This window comes from Protomyctophum parallelum (genome assembly GCF_964188405.1).
Source record: "Protomyctophum parallelum genome assembly, chromosome: 4".
NCBI classification, from domain to species: domain Eukaryota; kingdom Metazoa; phylum Chordata; class Actinopteri; order Myctophiformes; family Myctophidae; genus Protomyctophum; species Protomyctophum parallelum.
In genome coordinates, this window is record NC_139700.1 from 56,216,748 (window position 1) to 56,233,179 (window position 16,432).

Here is a 16,432-nt window from a genome sequence, read left to right on the forward strand (position 1 = left end):
CGGAACAAATGATCCATCTCTTTGCTATTGTGCTTGCATATTGTAATACCCTGTTTTTGTGTTTTGTGTTTTTCTCTTTCTTTATTTTTTATTTTATTTTTCCTCTAAAGTGTTTTATTACTACTACTATTGATACTCATAATGTTACTGTTGTTGTTTTGTCTTGTAGAATTCCTCCGGTGTAACGACAGCCTCAGAGAACATTCCAGATCGGGGAGCGTCAGGGAGCGTCAGACCAAAATGGCTTCCCGTTTCACTGGTCAGGAAGAGGATCTGAACTGTCCCGTGTGTCATGACATCTTTAAACGTCCCGTCGTGCTGTCCTGTGGACACAGCTTCTGCAAAGACTGCCTGCGGGAATGGTGGACGAAAAGACCAACAAAGGAATGTCCCGTTTGTCAGAAAAGATCCTCCAAGGGCCTTCCACCTCAAAACTTTGCGCTGAAGAACCTGTGTAAGAAGCTCTTGGAGGAGAAAGGCCGGAGCTCGTCGTCGCTGAGCTCTGAGGTCCTCTGCAGCGCACACGGCGAGAAGCTCAAGCTCTTCTGTCTGGACGACCAACAGCTGGCGTGTCTCGTGTGTCGCGACTCAGAGAAACACGCCGGACACAAGTTCTTACCCGTGGACGAAGCGTCTGGACGTTGCAAACAGAAGGTCCAGGAATCACTGAAACGTTTAAAGAGGAAACTGAAGGTCTTTAATAAAGTTAAAACAAATTACGACATAACAAAAAATCACATGAAGGTTCAGGCCAGGAACACAGAGACGCAGATCAAGGAACAGTTTGAGAATCTCCGCCGGTTCCTACAGGAGGAAGAGGAGGCCAGGATGGCCGCTCTGCGGGAGGAAGAGGCTCAGAAGAGTCAGGAGATGAAGGAGAGGATTGAGGCTCTGAGCAGAGAAATGGAAACCCTCTCCAACGCAATCCAAGCTGCCGAGGACCAGCTGAGAGCCGACGACCACGTCTCTTTCCTGAAGAACTACAAGACCACCATGGAGGGAGTCCAGCTCACCCTGCAGGACCCACCGCCGCTCTCAGGAGGAGCGCTGATAGACCAGGCCAAACACCTGAAGAACCTGACCTTCAGAGTCTGGGACAAGATGAAGGACATTGTCTCCTACACTCCTGTCGTCCTGGACCCCAACACTGCTGGTCGATATCTCCTGCTGTCTGATGATCTGACCAGTGTGAGATGTGAAGAAGAGGAGCAGCAGCTTCCTGACAACACAGAGAGGTTTGGCTTGTTCAGTGTCCTGGGTTCTGAGGGCTTTGACTCAGGGTCTCACAGCTGGGATGTTGAGGTTGGAGACAATATATACTGGGAGGTAGGTGTGTGTGAGGAGTCGTACGACAGGGAGGGAGACTCAGGGAGAGGAGGCTGGAGAATAGGGTTATATATGGATAAATACAAAGCAGTCTACTCACCAGGACATGATGATGATGATGATGATGATGATGACGGTGACGGTGACGATGGTGATGGTGTTGATGATGAGGAGACTGTTCTCTCAGTGAATCAGAAAGCCCGGAGGATCAGAGTCCATCTGGACTGGGACAGAGGACAGCTGTCCTTCTCTGATCCTGATTCTAACACACACCTGCACACCTTCACACACACCTTCACTGAGACACTGTTTCCATACATTGGTAATGATGATGGTCCGTCTCTGAAGATGTTACCAGGGAAGATCTGTGTCACTCTGGAAAACCACAGTTAGAACGTCTGGCGTCCAATAAAAACACCTACAGAATGTATTGATCTGTTATTGATTAAAGGGCTATCGTTTTATGGCAGGTCATTAATTATTTATTATTATTATTTAATAATTATTAATATTATTTTAAATCGGTTGCAGTGATTATTAAATTAATGTATCGTTCAGTTACAAAATGATAAGAGCTCCCCTCACTTCACACAGGTGTGATTTTTGAGTCTCGCTAGCCCCTCCCATGCCCTGCTTTGTGTGTGTGTGTGTGTGTGTGTGTGTGTGTGTGTGTGTGTGTGTGTGTGTGTGTGTGCCATAGCAATGATCTGATTGGTTGAGCATGGAATGTGATGTATGATGATGTATGTTGATAAGAGGCGCCTCTCACTTCACACAAGTGTGATTTTTCTTTCAAATTTTTATTCACTAACCATTTGATCCCTATAGTATCTATTGTGATCAATATTAACATTGGAGACCACTGTGTAGTGTTTAAATGATCAGTTTGTAATTATAATTATTGGTGTAATGGTGACATATGGTGATAATTATGATTATTACTGATAACATGTTTTATATTGAACTGTTTGTCATTTATGGATCAGGATGAATTCTATAGTTTCTATGTGATGATGATGATGATGATGATGATGAAGATGTGTTGATGAGTATTTGATCTGATTAAAGATGATGAGCGTAAAGTGAGTCAGACGTGTCTTTGTAGCCGTCAATTAAAAAGTAATTAAAATAGATTAAAGTAATTGTAAAAACCAAAGCACGGTCTCCTCACATATTAGGAGGGCAGTGTCCAGAACCAAGGACGGATGTTTTCAATCAATACTCTAAGAAGTCTAAGATCTATCATTGATTGATTGAAGTATTTATTAACAGTTTGCAGAATTACAGTACATTTCAACTATACAACTCAATACAAAGACTGTTAACTTTCCCTGGCCAGCCGGGGCGCCTGATGGAGGGGAAAGGAACTGGTCGGAATAACGTGTCCCTTCCACGCGCTACGTCCGGCCGGGGAAATTCCCCTCTGTCAGGTTAAAAGAAGCAGCTTGGACTCCTCATGCATAGAAGGAGGCATGAGGTCAGTCCGCTGCCCCCCCAGGTTGGCAGAGGAAGTGTAGCGCCCAGGATTACATTAGATAATTGGCACTGGGTGAAAAGAAAACTGCCATGGGTTACAAAATCGTGGGATAAAAATTTGAGTAAAAAAAAAAAAAAAAAACTTAACTGTGAGTGGACGACACCATAAAGCATTACACTTGTTTACAAGAGGGTCCACCTTGTTCAATTCATCATAACATTAAGAGACGTATGAATGTATACACAACTATAGTCAAAACAGGGAAAGGGGTGGGGGGGGGGGGATTCAGATTGTACGGGGGCCAGTTTAAAATTGCAGCCGTCCGTAGGTGTCCTTTGAGATCATCCATCTCTGTTTTTATGCTTTTATTTTGTATTCTCTTTACCATTAATTGTTTTATCTTTCTAATCTAACTGCTGGCCTGTGTTTTATTGCTTTTTTATGGTCTGCCCTGTGAAGCACTTTGAGTTGCATTTATGTATGAAAGGTGCTATAGCCTACAAATACAAATAAACGTTATTATCAAGGTTAAAATGGAGTCTGAAGTTACAATGTAAGGGGGCGGGGCAGCTAAAATTAATATCAAATTCAACTTAAAAAACGGTCCGGGGTGTTCAAAGTTCACGTAAGGCTGAGTAGACGATAAAATGACTCCAGCTGTAAATTAAAGTGAAAGATCCATTTCACATATAGGCCTATGACACATTTCCCTTTTGCAAATGGTCTTATTTCAACAACCGACCAAGTTTACTCAGACCAGTTTGACCCCCGAAGAGAAGAGGTCATCATTTCAATTTACGTCGGACTAAGAGGTCGGATTTATGGACACTCCCCTTTTTATCATGCTGTTTTCTTTGGTGAATTGTTTTGACTAAAGGACACTCTGAATGAAGTCACTGGCTTTTTAAATAAAAATACTACACACACACACACACACACACACACACACACTCACACACACACACACACACACACACACACACACACACACACACACACACACACACACACACACACACACACACACACACACACACACACACACACCCTCACACACACACACACACACACACACACACACACACACACACACACACACACACACACACACACACACACACACACACACACACACACACACACAGGACCCTAGTTTGGCAACGATTGTTGTAGATCTTGTTGTAGATTATTTCATTGAAGTGTCTATTTGTACGGCTCTAAATGTTTTGATGAATTGAACAAGGTGGACCCTGTTGTAAACAAGTGTAATGCTTAATTGCGTCGTCCACTCACACAGTTAACAGTCTTTGTATTGAGTTTGTGCTTGAAATGTACTGTAATTCTACAAACTGTTAATATTTCAATCAATCAATAGATCCTCCTGAACTGTTTCATTGGTCTGGTCTGTGTGTGTGTGAGTGTTTGCTGCCACCCAGTGGCTGCCAGACGTCAGTGCGTCCCAGCGAGAGGAGGAAGGAAGGAAGGAAGGAAGGACGAACGAAGATATAAACGACTATTTTTCTCTGAGTGGAAAACAAAAGCAAAGCAAAGCAAAGGAAAGAAACGGAGCGGATGTGACAGTGAAACATTGTGCTGACAGCAGGCTGCTGTCTGCAGGGCGTCGGAGGAGACCAGCGCCCATCTATAATATTCTATCAGTCAGTTCTACTCCAGGACAGTTGAGGTTGGATTGATCGCATCATGATTTGAATCAGAGAGAAAACGTTGCCAGCCCCTGCGCGGTGACATCACCACACGACTCAGACAGAACAACAGGTAGAGTAGCTTCTACTTTTCCCCCTAAAGCTTTAAACAAACAGGAGTTTTATTTGGCACTGTCTAGTGAGCTAATCTAGTGAGCTAATTTAAGACTTCCGGTGGACGATCTCTTCAAAATAAGAGTAACCTCTAGAGTATTGAAAAAAAGTTTAATTTGCACATTAAAACTACAAATTATGCATTTAAATGATGCTATAAGACACACATTATGTTTCTGTGTAAAAATAAGTAATTAAATAATAATAATAATAATAATAATAATAATAATAATAATAATAATAAAGTTATCTAAATGGATAAATGCTATTCACTGGAGTGCATGGACTTTATAAAGTGGACACTGGACAAAAGAGGCCTCCGCGAGGCAACTATCTGGACATACCCACGCTTTCGGGGAGATGTCCTCTACCACACCCCACTCTCCACTAAGCGGGAGAGGTGTAAAGTTCACAGCAGCAGACCTTCTACTGGGGTCAACGCTCAAAAAAGTGCTGTGCCTTGGGGCATTGACATTAAATCACTGGCCTATAACATGCATGCATTTGCAAAGTAATACTAATTATTTTGGTAATTACTGGTGTTTGAACACTAATGTCTGCATGAATGACAATGGTAATGTCATTCACTGATGAACCGATTTGCACATAATGCTTACATTGAGGCAGTGAACAATGCAGACCCAAGGTCTTTAATAGCTGGAAATCGAGTTGGCAAAGACACTTCTTTGTACAGGCAGGTCAAATATGAACAGCGGAAACAAGGATGGAAGGATAACAGTGAGATCAAAGCTTTGATGGACCTTAAAAAAGAATGGGAGGATAAAGACACAGACAGTGTTGTTGTAAAAGGATTCATTCAAGTTATTAAAGTTAGTCCCCTTAAGGTTATATGTTTTAGTGAAGCAGGAGTGAAACTGTGGCACAATGCGACAGCACAATGTGCGGCATCATGGGATGCCACAGGGGGGATCATTAAGACTAAACTAACAGAGAAAAGGATTTTGTATTATGAAATTATAGTAAGTTCATTTAATTCATCAACTCCTGTTGCATTCATGATCTCTGAAGAACATACTCAATCGGCTATAGAGGAACTACTCACACAATTGAGATGCAAAGAGAAGGAGATATTTGGTACAAACACAACACCGATTCAGATTAATAGTGACAGGTCCATAGTGCTTTTTACACCTATCCCGCTTAGCGGAGAGTGGGGTGTGGTAGAGGACATCTCCCCGAATGCGTGGGTATGTCCAGATAGTTGCCTCGCGGAGCCGTCTTTTGTCCAGTGTCCATTCTGTGTCCGGAAACTGTACTTTTTTGAGCATTGACCCCAGTAGAAGGTCTGCTGCTGTGAACTTTACACCTCTCCCGCTTAGTGGAGAGTGGGGTGTGGTAGAGGACATCTCCCTGAACACGTGGGTATGTCCAGATAGTTGCCTCGCGGAGGCCTCTTTTGTCCAGTGTCCACTTTATAAAGTCCATGCACTCCAGTGAATAGCATTTATCCATTTAGATAACTTTTTTATGTTATTTAATTACTTATTTTTACACAGAAACATAATGTGTGTCTTTACAATAACTGTAATGTAATAATAATACTAATAATGTAATGTAATAATTATTTAACTAACGAATTAAATAACCTTATTTTATTCTGAAGGCAACCGGATGTCTTAAATTAGCTAGCTCTCAGACAGGAAGTTCTAAATTAGCTCATAAAAAGGAGCCGTTTTATTTTTATTGTTGTTCCTTCCTCCGGAGGAAGTGATTCACTTTGAAACTAGTCGGCTGGGCTGGGATCCTGTTTCTGTGTCTCTGTCTGTCTCTGTCTGTCTCTGTCTGTCTCTGTCTCTGTCTGTCTGTGTCTCTGTCTGTCTCTGTCTCTGTCTGTCTCTGTCTCTGTCTCTGTCTGTCTCTGTCTCTGTCTGTCTCTGGAGGAGTTGGACTGAGAGTTACAACAACCAGCTGGCTGCTGGAATCTGGAGGACAGAAAGAGTGGTGGTCGCCTCTGGACTTCACATCTGTGCGCGTTCGTGTGTGTGTGTGTGTGTGTGTGTGTGTGTGTGTGTGTGTGTGTGTGTGTGAGTCATTCCTGTTATCAGACGGACATGAATCGAAGTCCATTTCCTGCTATAGTCGTCTCAGCATTTTTCTCAGACTGAAATTCTCTCGTCAGAGACTGAGACGCGAAAAACAAACAGAGAGACAAATATTGATCAATCAATAAATAAATAGATCCATTAATGAATAGACGGAGGATCATTTAGACACCCTGGCAGACCGACAGACTGTTATCTGATACCATCTCCACTGAGGTAAGAACACAAAGATTATTATACCTAGACCCGCTCTCAAAGGGCACCTACGGACGACTGATTAGAAACTATTTCTGGGGCCGGGCCAAATATTAACTTTGTGTTGTACTTTAAATGTGATGGTGTTAAGGGCTGGTATTTCAAGTATTTGTATAAGGGCGTAAGGTTCTTATGACGTCAGTGGGTGCTCCACAGTCCCGCCCCCAGCCACCCCCCCCCCCCCCCCAGCGGTGGTTGGTACTTAATGAACACAGTGTTTCAGTTCACAACGGACACATTACATTGTTTCAGCCTCTTGTTTCAACATTTCAGCATGATCAATGATAAACAGTAAAGCGTTAAATTGTGGCGGACGCTTATTGACGTACCATTCAACGTACGAGGAAAGTGTTTCCACCTTAGAGTATATATTCTAAGGCCCACCCACCCCGCAACACCCCCCCCCCCCCCCTAATAGCCTACTTTATTTACAGTTTTCTAATAAACACAGTGGTGCGCTTTCAGTTCACAACGAACACATTACATTGTTTCAGCATTCTATTCTATTCTGTTTTAGTTTAGTCATAGTCTTTGGACTGAAACTTCATTTAGTTTTAGTCACATTTTAGTCACCTGGAAATGTCTTTCGAACAGAAGTTACTTTGTCAATCTAGCCGAGTTTGACTCAGACAAACACGACATCAGTTCTGGTGTCCCACAAGGCTCGATTCTTGGTCCTCTGCTGTTCTCCTTGTACATTCTGCCATTGGGTGAACTCATTACCAATCACGGAGTCAATTTTCATTTCTATGCTGATGATACCCAACTATATCTTGCTGTGGCCCCAGACGATCCCTGTGCTTTAGACCCGCTGTTGACCTGTCTGTCCAGCATCAAATGTTGGATGAGTGAGAACTTTCTCAAACTAAATGAGGATAAGACAGAAGTTCTCATAATCGGTTCTAGCGAGCAAAAAGAATCAATAATTACCAGACTTGGCAACCTGACTGTAGACAGTAACAGTACAGTAAAGAACCTGGGGGTTATTATTGATTCTGAATTGAATTTTAATTTCACACATTAATCATGTTACCAAGATTGCTTTTTTTCACCTTAGAAATATTGCACGGATCAGATCCTATTTGTCCTTGGACGATGCAAAAACGCTAATCCACGCCTTTGTTTTTTCTCGGCTTGACTACTGCAATGCACTCTTTTCAGGACTCCCTAAGAAAACGACTGACAGATTACAACTTGTCCAAAATGCAGCAGCTAGAGTTTTAACTAGAACTAAGATGAGAGAACATATTACTCCAGTTTTGGCATCACTGCACTGGCTTCCGGTTGTTTTCAGGATTGACTTTAAAATTCTGTTACTTGTCTATAAAGCTCTCAATGGTCTCGCACCTCCGTACCTCCGTGACTGCCTACCTAGATATGTCCCTAGCCGCCCCCTCAGGTCCTCCAACGCTGGCCTACTTGAAGTGCCTAAAAGAATGTGCACAAAAAAGTACGGTGAGGCAGCTTTTTGCTTCTATGGCCCAACAGCCTGGAATAAACTTCCATTCGAGCTCAGACACGCACCCTCTGTAGACATTTTTAAATCTCAACTCAAGACTCACCTCTTCACCCTTGCTTTTAGTTGAGTTTTATTTTTTTTATGTGTTTTTATTTATTTTATGTTCTTATATTCGGTTTTGTTCTCTGCTATTGTTCTATCATTTTAACTACTTGTGTTTTATTGTATTTTATTTTTGTGTCCTGCCCTGTGAAGCACTTTGAGCTGCATTTTATGTATGAAAAGTGCTATACAAATAAAGTTTATTATTATTATTATTAGTGTTAGTCTAGTTTTAGTCGACTAAATGTCATAAGATTTTAGTCGACAAAATCTACAGTTGATTTAGTCGACTAAAATGTATTTTGGCGGGTCTTGATGCCGTCTTAATGAGTGTTTTTACACTTGCAACCAAGTGTAAAATGATTTTGAAAACATTTTAGTCTAGTTTTTATTTTTCGACGAAATTGTCAGTATATTTAGTCTTAGTTTTAGTCCTCGTAGCTTAGTTTTCATTTAGTTTCCATTTGTTTTTGTCAGTGAAAAAAGGTAGTCGACGAACATTTTCCGTCTTAGTTTTAGTCGACGAAAACAACACTGGCTGGGACGACGAGGCAGATTTGTTTATTTCCCCCAGATGGTCTAACAATGTCCTGATTTGACCAATATATTGTATTACCAAATCTCGTACACCGTTGCTCACGAAAGCAAGCTCCTTGACCCAATTGCACTGCATCTTTACCTTTTAATTAAAGTAAAAGTAGTCTGAGGAAAAAGGAACAGTTCTGTTCCCCGGACACTGTTTTGGGATATTTTGCTGAGATGGCTCCGTTAGTCAAGCCTCAAATCAGCGTGTGAGCCTTAGAGTATATATGAATAGAGAAGGCACCCAGAGGATTTCTTGAGGCCAAATGGACATAGTGGCCGAATGAAGGTATTGCAGCCTGGCCCCAAACACATGAACGCGCTGTCCGTTGATTAACATTGTACACGTTCACGACGGACGACGCTCGTGCGCGTTCAACGGCAGCGCGTTCATGTGTTTGGGGCCACTCACCATTGCAATCCGTCCCAGAATGCACTCTGTTCCTACCAGGAAGGAGGAGTGAATCCGCCTCATGCGCTTTTGAGCAACTCAATGCAAGTGGATGGGAGGAGAACTCGGGTGTCTTCTCTATAGATATATAACTCTATGGTGTGAGCGTGGAGGTTACCCGGCGGTGTTCCTGCCCCTCCGCTCCCTCCCGGCTCAGGGCTCTTTACAGACAGCGTGGAGGTTACCCGGTGGTGTTCCTGCCCCTCAGGGCTCTTTACAGACAGCGTGGAGGTTACCCGGCGGTGTTCCTGCCCCTCCGCTCCCTCCCGGCTCAGGGCTCTTTACAGACAGCGTGGAGGTTACCCGGTGGTGTTCCTGCCCCTCAGGGCTCTTTACAGACAGCGTGGAGGTTACCCGGCGGTGTTCCTGCCCCTCATGGCTCTTTACAGCGTGGAGGTTACCCGGTGGTGTTCCTGCCCCTCAGGGCTCTTTACAGACAGCGTGGAGGTTACCCGGCGGTGTTCCTGCCCCTCATGGCTCTTTACAGCGTGGAGGTTACCCGGTGGTGTTCCTGCCCCTCATGGCTCTTTACAGACAGCGTGGAGGTTACCCGGTGGTGTTCCTGCCCCTCATGGCTCTTTACAGACAGCGTGGAGGTTACCCGGCGGTGTTCCTGCCCCTCATGGCTCTTTACAGCGTGGAGGTTACCCGGCGGTGTTCCTGCCCCTCAGGGCTCTTTACAGACAGCGTGGAGGTTACCCGGCGGTGTTCCTGCCCCTCAGGGCTCTTCACAGCGTGGAGGTTACCCGGCGGTGTTCCTGCCCCTCAGGGCTCTTTACAGACAGCGTGGAGGTTACCCGGCGGTGTTCCTGCCCCTCAGGGCTCTTCACAGCGTGGAGGTTACCCGGCGGTGTTCCTGCCCCTCATGGCTCTTTACAGACGGGCCGACGGCACACACAGTGGTGTTGCTGTAGCCCTGGTGGAGTGCCTACAGCTAGTGAGAGTCTGAGAGACTGGCTGTGAGCACCAGACCAGGGCTGGTGTCTGAGAGACTGGCTGTGAGCACCAGACCAGGGCTGGTGTCTGAGAGACTGGCTGTGAGCACCAGACCAGGGCTGGTGTCTGAGAGACTGGCTGTGAGCACCTCGTCAGAGACTGAGACGCGAAAAACAAACAGAGAGACAAATATCGATCAATCAATAAATAAATAGATCCATTAATCAATAGACGGAGGATCATTTAGACAACCTGGCAGACCGACAGACTGTTATCTGATACCATCTCCACTGAGGTAAGAACACAAAGATTATTATCCCTAGACCCGCTCTCAAAGGCACCTACGGACGACTGATTAGAAACTATTTCTGGGGCCGGGCCAAATATTAACTTTGTGTTGTACTTTAAATGTGGTGGTTTTAAGGGCTGGTATTTCAACTATTTGTATCTGGGCCACATTGAAGGGCGTAAGGTTCTTATGACGTCAGTGGGTGCTCCACAGTCCCGCCATTGCGTGGGCTGCAGTGTTGTTTTCTATTTTAGTTTTAGTCATAGTCTTTGGACTGAAACTTCATTTAGTTTTAGTCACATTTTAGTCACCTGGAATGTCTTAGTGTCATAAGATTTTAGTCGACTAAATCTACAGTTGATTTAGTCGACTAAAATGTATTGTGGCGGGTCTTGATGCCGTCGTAATGAGTGTTTTTTCACTTGCTGAAAATAGCCGATCTACTTGTAGAGCTTGTAGATCAGCTATTTTCAGCATGCAACCAAGTGTAAAATGACTTATACTGGATCTCTTGTCCACTAGTCCCTTCCTAACATTTCAGTCTAGTTTTTAATTGTCGACAAAATTGTCAGTATATTTAGTCTTAGTTTTAGTCCTCGTAGCTTAGTTTTCATTTAGTTTCCATTTAGTTTTCTTCAGTGAAAAAAGGTAGTCGACGAACATTTTCCGTCTTAGTTTTAGTCGAGGAAAACAACACTGGCTGGGACGACGAGGCAGATTTGTTTATTTCCCCCAGATGGTCTAACAATGTCATGATTTGACCAATATATTGTATTACCAAATCTCGTACACCGTTGCTCACGAAAGCAAGCTCCTTGACCCAATTGCACTGCATCTTTACCTTTTAATTAAAGTAAAAGTAGTCTGAGGAAAAAGGAACAGTTCTGTTCCACGGACACTGTTTTGGGATATTTTGCTGAGATGGCTTCGTTAGTCAGGCCTCAAATCAGCGTGTGAGCCTTAGAGTATATATAAATAGAGAAGGCACCCAGAGGAAATCTTGAGGCGAAATGGACATAGTGGCCGAATGAAGGTATTGCAGCCTGGCCCCAAACACATGAACGCGCTGGTCCGTTGACTAACATTGTACACGTTCACGACGGTATATCTGTGCGCTGGTTGTGGTGCGGTGGGCCAGTCTGGTTGTGGTGTGGTGGGCCAGTCTGGTTGTGGTGCGGTGGGCCAGTCTGGTTGTGGTGTGGTGGGCCAGTCTGGTTGTGGTGCGGTGGGCCAGTCTGGTTGTGGTGCGGTGGGCCAGTCTGGTTGTGGTGCGGTGGGCCAGTCTGGTTGTGGTGCGGTGGGCCAGTCTGGTTGTGGTGCGGTGGGCCAGTCTGGTTGTGGTGCGGTGGGCCAGTCTGGTTGTGGTGCGGTGGGCCAGTCTGGTTGTGGTGCGGTGGGCCAGTCTGGTTGTGGTGCGGTGGGCCAGTCTGGTTGTGGTGCGGTGGGCCAGTCTGGTTGTGGTGCGGTGGGCCAGTCTGGTTGTGGTACGGTGGGCCAGTCTGGTTGTGGTGCGGTGGGCCAGTCTGGTTGTGGTGCGGTGGGCCAGTCTGGTTGTGGTGCGGTGGGCCAGTCTGGTTGTGGTGCGGTGGGCCAGTCTGGTTGTGGTGCGGTGGGCCAGTCTGGTTGTGGTGCGGTGTGCCAGTCTGGTTGTGGTGTGGTGGGCCAGTCTGGTTGTGGTGCGGTGGGCCAGTCTGGTTGTGGTGCGGTGTGCCAGTCTGGTTGTGGTGCGGTGGGCCAGTCTGGTTGTGGTGCGGTGGGCCAGTCTGGTTGTGGTGTGGTGGGCCAGTCTGGTTGTGGTGCGGTGGGCCAGTCTGGTTGTGGTGCGGTGGGCCAGTCTGGTTGTGGTGCGGTGGGCCAGTCTGGTTGTGGTGCGGTGGGCCAGTCTGGTTGTGGTGCGGTGGGCCAGTCTGGTTGTGGCTGAATGTTTGTCTCAGTCCAGCCCTGGCATTAGTTTCTGTTGCTACGCTCGCTCCGTCCGTTCCTCTTGCAGACACGTTGCGCCGTTCAGACTATGGGTTTTATTGGTTCGCTAAATCTCCCATTGGCTTAGAGGCAGCCTAGGGGCAGCCAATCATGAAAAAGTGTCCACTACAGTAGTAGGCCTACTGACCAATGGAAATGACAGTGATATTTGACGGAACAAATGATCCATCTCTTTGCTATTGTGCTTGCATATTGTAATACCCTGTTTTTGTGTTTTTCTCTTTCTTTATTTTTATTTTATTTTTCCTCCAAAGTGTTTTATTACTACTACTATTGATACTCCTAATGTTACTGTTGTTGTTTTGTCTTGTAGAATTCCTCCGGTGTAACGACAGCCTCAGAGAACATTCCAGATCGCGGAGCGGCAGGGAGCGGCAGACCAAAATGGCTTCCCGTTTGACTTGTCAGGAAGAGGATCTGAGCTGTCCCTTTTGTCATGACATCTTTAAACATCCCGTCGTGCTGTCCTGTGGACACAGCTTCTGCAAAGACTGCCTGCAGGAATGGTGGACGAAAAGACCAACAAAGGAATGTCCCGTTTGTCAGAAAAGATCCTCCAAGGGCCTTCCACCTCTAAACTTTGCGCTGAAGAAGCTGTGTAAGAAGCTCTTGGAGGAGAAAGGCCAGAGCTCGTCCTCGCTGAGCTCTGAGGTCCTCTGCAGCGCACACGGCGAGAAGCTCAAGCTCTTCTGTCTGGACGACCAACAGCTGGCGTGTCTCGTGTGTCGCGACTCAAAGAAACACGGCAGACACAAGTTCTTACCCGTGGACGAAGCGTCTGGACATTGCAAACAGAAGGTCGAGAAATCACTGAAACGTTTAAAGAGGAAACTGAAGGTCTTTGATAAAGTTAAAACAAATTACGACATAGCAGAAGAACACATTAAGGTTCAGGCCAGGAACACAGAGACGCAGATCAAGGAACAGTTTGAGAATCTCCGCCGGTTCCTACAGGAGGAAGAGGAGGCCAGGATGGCCGCTCTGCGGGAGGAAGAGGCTCAGAAGAGTCAGGAGATGAAGGAGAGGATTGAGGCTCTGAGCAGAGAAAGGGAAACCCTCTCCAACGCAATCCAAGCTGCCGAGGACCAGCTGAGAGCCGACGACCACGTCTCCTTCCTGCAGAACTACAAGACCACCATGGAGGGAGTCCAGCTCACCCTGCAGGACCCACCGCCGCTCTCAGGAGGAGCGCTGATAGACCAGGCCAAACACCTGAAGAACCTGACCTTCAGAGTCTGGGACAAGATGAAGGACATTGTCTCCTACACTCCTGTCGTCCTGGACCCCAACACTGCTAGTCCACGGCTTGTGCTGTCTGATGATCTGACCTGTGTGAGATGTGAAAAAGAGAAGCAGCAGCTTCCTGACAACACAGAGAGGTCTAGAAGGTCCAATGTCCAGGGTTCTGAGGGCTTTGACTCAGGGTCTCACAGCTGGGATGTTGAGGTTGGAGACAATACAAAATGGGCGGTAGGTGTGTGTGAGGAGTCGTTCGGGAGGAAGGGAGACTCAGGGAGTGGAGGCTGGAGAATACGGTTATATAGGGATGAATACAAAGCAGTCTACTCATCAGGACATGATGATGAGGAGGAGACTGTTCTCTCAGTGAATCAGAAAGCCCGGAGGATCAGAGTCCAGCTGGACTGGGACAGAGGACAGCTGTCCTTCTCTGATCCTGATTCTAACACACACCTGCACACCTTCACACACACCTTCACTGAGACACTGTTTCCATACATTTGGAATGGTGATTATGGTGATAAGTCTCTGAAGATGTTACCAGGGAAGATCTGTGTCACTCTGGAAAACCACAGTTAGAACGTCTGGCGTCCAATAAAAACACCTCCAGAATATTGATCTGTTATTGATTAGAGGGCTATCGTTTTATGGCAGGTCATTAATTACTCATTATTATTATTGAATAATTATTAATATTATTTTATAATTAATGTATCATTCAGTTACAACATGATAAGAGTGCCCCTCACTTCACACGGGTGTGATTTGTGAGGCTCGTTAGAGCCTCCTATGCTCAGCTTGTGTGTGTGTGTGTGTGTGTGTGTGTGTGTGTGTGTGTGTGTGTGTGTGTGTGTGTGTGTGTGTGTGTGTGTGTGTGTGTGTGTGTGTGTGTGTGTCATAGCAATGATCTGATTGGCTGAGCACTGTGTGTACCCCATAGCAATGTTCTGATTGGTTGATCATGCATGTGATGTATGATGAGAAGAGCTCCTCTCACTTCACACAAGTGTGATTTTTCTTTCATATTTGTATTCACTAACCATGTGATCCCTATAGTATCTATTGTGATCAATATTAACATTGGAGACCACTGTGTAGTGTTTAAATGATCAGTTTGTAATTATAATTATTGGTGTAATGGTGACATGTTTGATAATTATGATTATTACTGATAACATGTTTTATATTGAACTGTTTGTCATTTATGGATCAGGATTAATTCTATAGTTTCTATGTGATGATGATGATGATGAAGATGTGTTGATGAGTATTTGATCTAATTAAAGATGATGAGCGTAAAGTGAGTCAGACGTGTGTTTGTAGCCGTCAATTAAAAAGTAATTAAAATAGATTAAAGTAATTGTAAAAACCAAAGCACGGTCTCCTCACATATTAGGAGGGCAGTGTCCAGAACCAAGGATGGATGTTTTCAATCAATACTCTAAGAAGTCTAAGATCTATCATTGATTGATTGAAGTATTTATTAACAGTTTGCAGAATTACAGTACATTTCAAGTACACAACTCAATGTTAAAGGACCTATAACATAAAATTCAACTTTTTCAATTTCTTTTGTGTTTTTGGGGCTCCCATATGTGTTTTCTATCCCCACAAATAACCAATTTTGAACAATCAGGCTTTCATATCATATCAGGTGCTTTAATAGAAATTGCTTTCAGGAACAGCTCAACTGATTTTGGCCTCATCGTGATGTCATCAATGTCACCCTACTTTGTATAATTCCTCCTCTTCTTCAGTCTTCAGTTCCAAATTTGCATTTCCACTTTGTTTACAATGTCCACCATTGTTGATTTTCCAAGTTGGCATGTAATGGAAACAAGCCAGGTTTTATCTAGCGTCAGTATTATAATGACTCAAATATTAAATAATCTGCATATCAGCGCCCCCACCACCTCAGGACATTGTGTGGTACTGCATCTAAAACTGCTTTCAAAGTCCAGAAAGAAATGACAAGGCCTGGTTATATCAGAGTGGTGATTGAGGCTCAAACCATTAGAAATAACTTTGAGGGACATAGACCATATGATTATTAAATATTAAAAGCAGTTTTAAAATGCATGTTATTTGCGCTTTAACTGTGAGTAGACGACACCATAAAGCATTACACTTGTTTACAAGAGGGTCCACCATGTTCAATTCATCATAACATTTAGAGACGTACGAATATACACTTTTACGGGGGCCAGTTTCAAATTGCAGCCGTCCGTAGGTGTCCTTTGAGATCATCCATCTCTGTTTTTATGCTTTTATTTTGTTAATAATAATAATCTCTTTCTAACTGCTTGCCTGTGTTTTATTGCAGTTTTTATGTTCTGCCCTGTGAAGCACTTTGAGTTGCATTTATGTATGAAAGGTGCTATAGCCTACAAATACAAATCAACGTTATTATCAAGGTTAAAATGGAGTTTGAATTAAGTTACAATGCAAGGGGG

The 16,432-nt window shown here is 44.6% G+C and overlaps 2 protein-coding genes across 2 annotated transcripts; both read left to right on the forward strand.

Moving 5' to 3' along the window:
* Positions 1–240: 240 nt before the first annotated feature.
* Positions 241–10,481, forward strand: LOC310857289 (E3 ubiquitin-protein ligase TRIM35-like; the record flags this gene model as incomplete). The annotated part of the gene is made up of 3 exons (XM_083762901.1): positions 241–1,714; positions 9,741–9,928; positions 10,020–10,481. The coding sequence occupies 3 exons, from the start codon at positions 241–243 to the stop codon at positions 10,479–10,481; spliced, it is 2,124 nt and encodes a 707-aa protein (XP_083619027.1).
* A 241-nt stretch (positions 10,482–10,722) lies between these two features.
* Positions 10,723–14,558, forward strand: LOC310857290 (zinc-binding protein A33-like; the record flags this gene model as incomplete). The annotated part of the gene is made up of 2 exons (XM_083762902.1): positions 10,723–10,763; positions 13,054–14,558. The coding sequence occupies exon 2, from the start codon at positions 13,125–13,127 to the stop codon at positions 14,556–14,558; it is 1,434 nt and encodes a 477-aa protein (XP_083619028.1). The 5' UTR covers positions 10,723–10,763; positions 13,054–13,124.
* Positions 14,559–16,432: the final 1,874 nt, after the last annotated feature.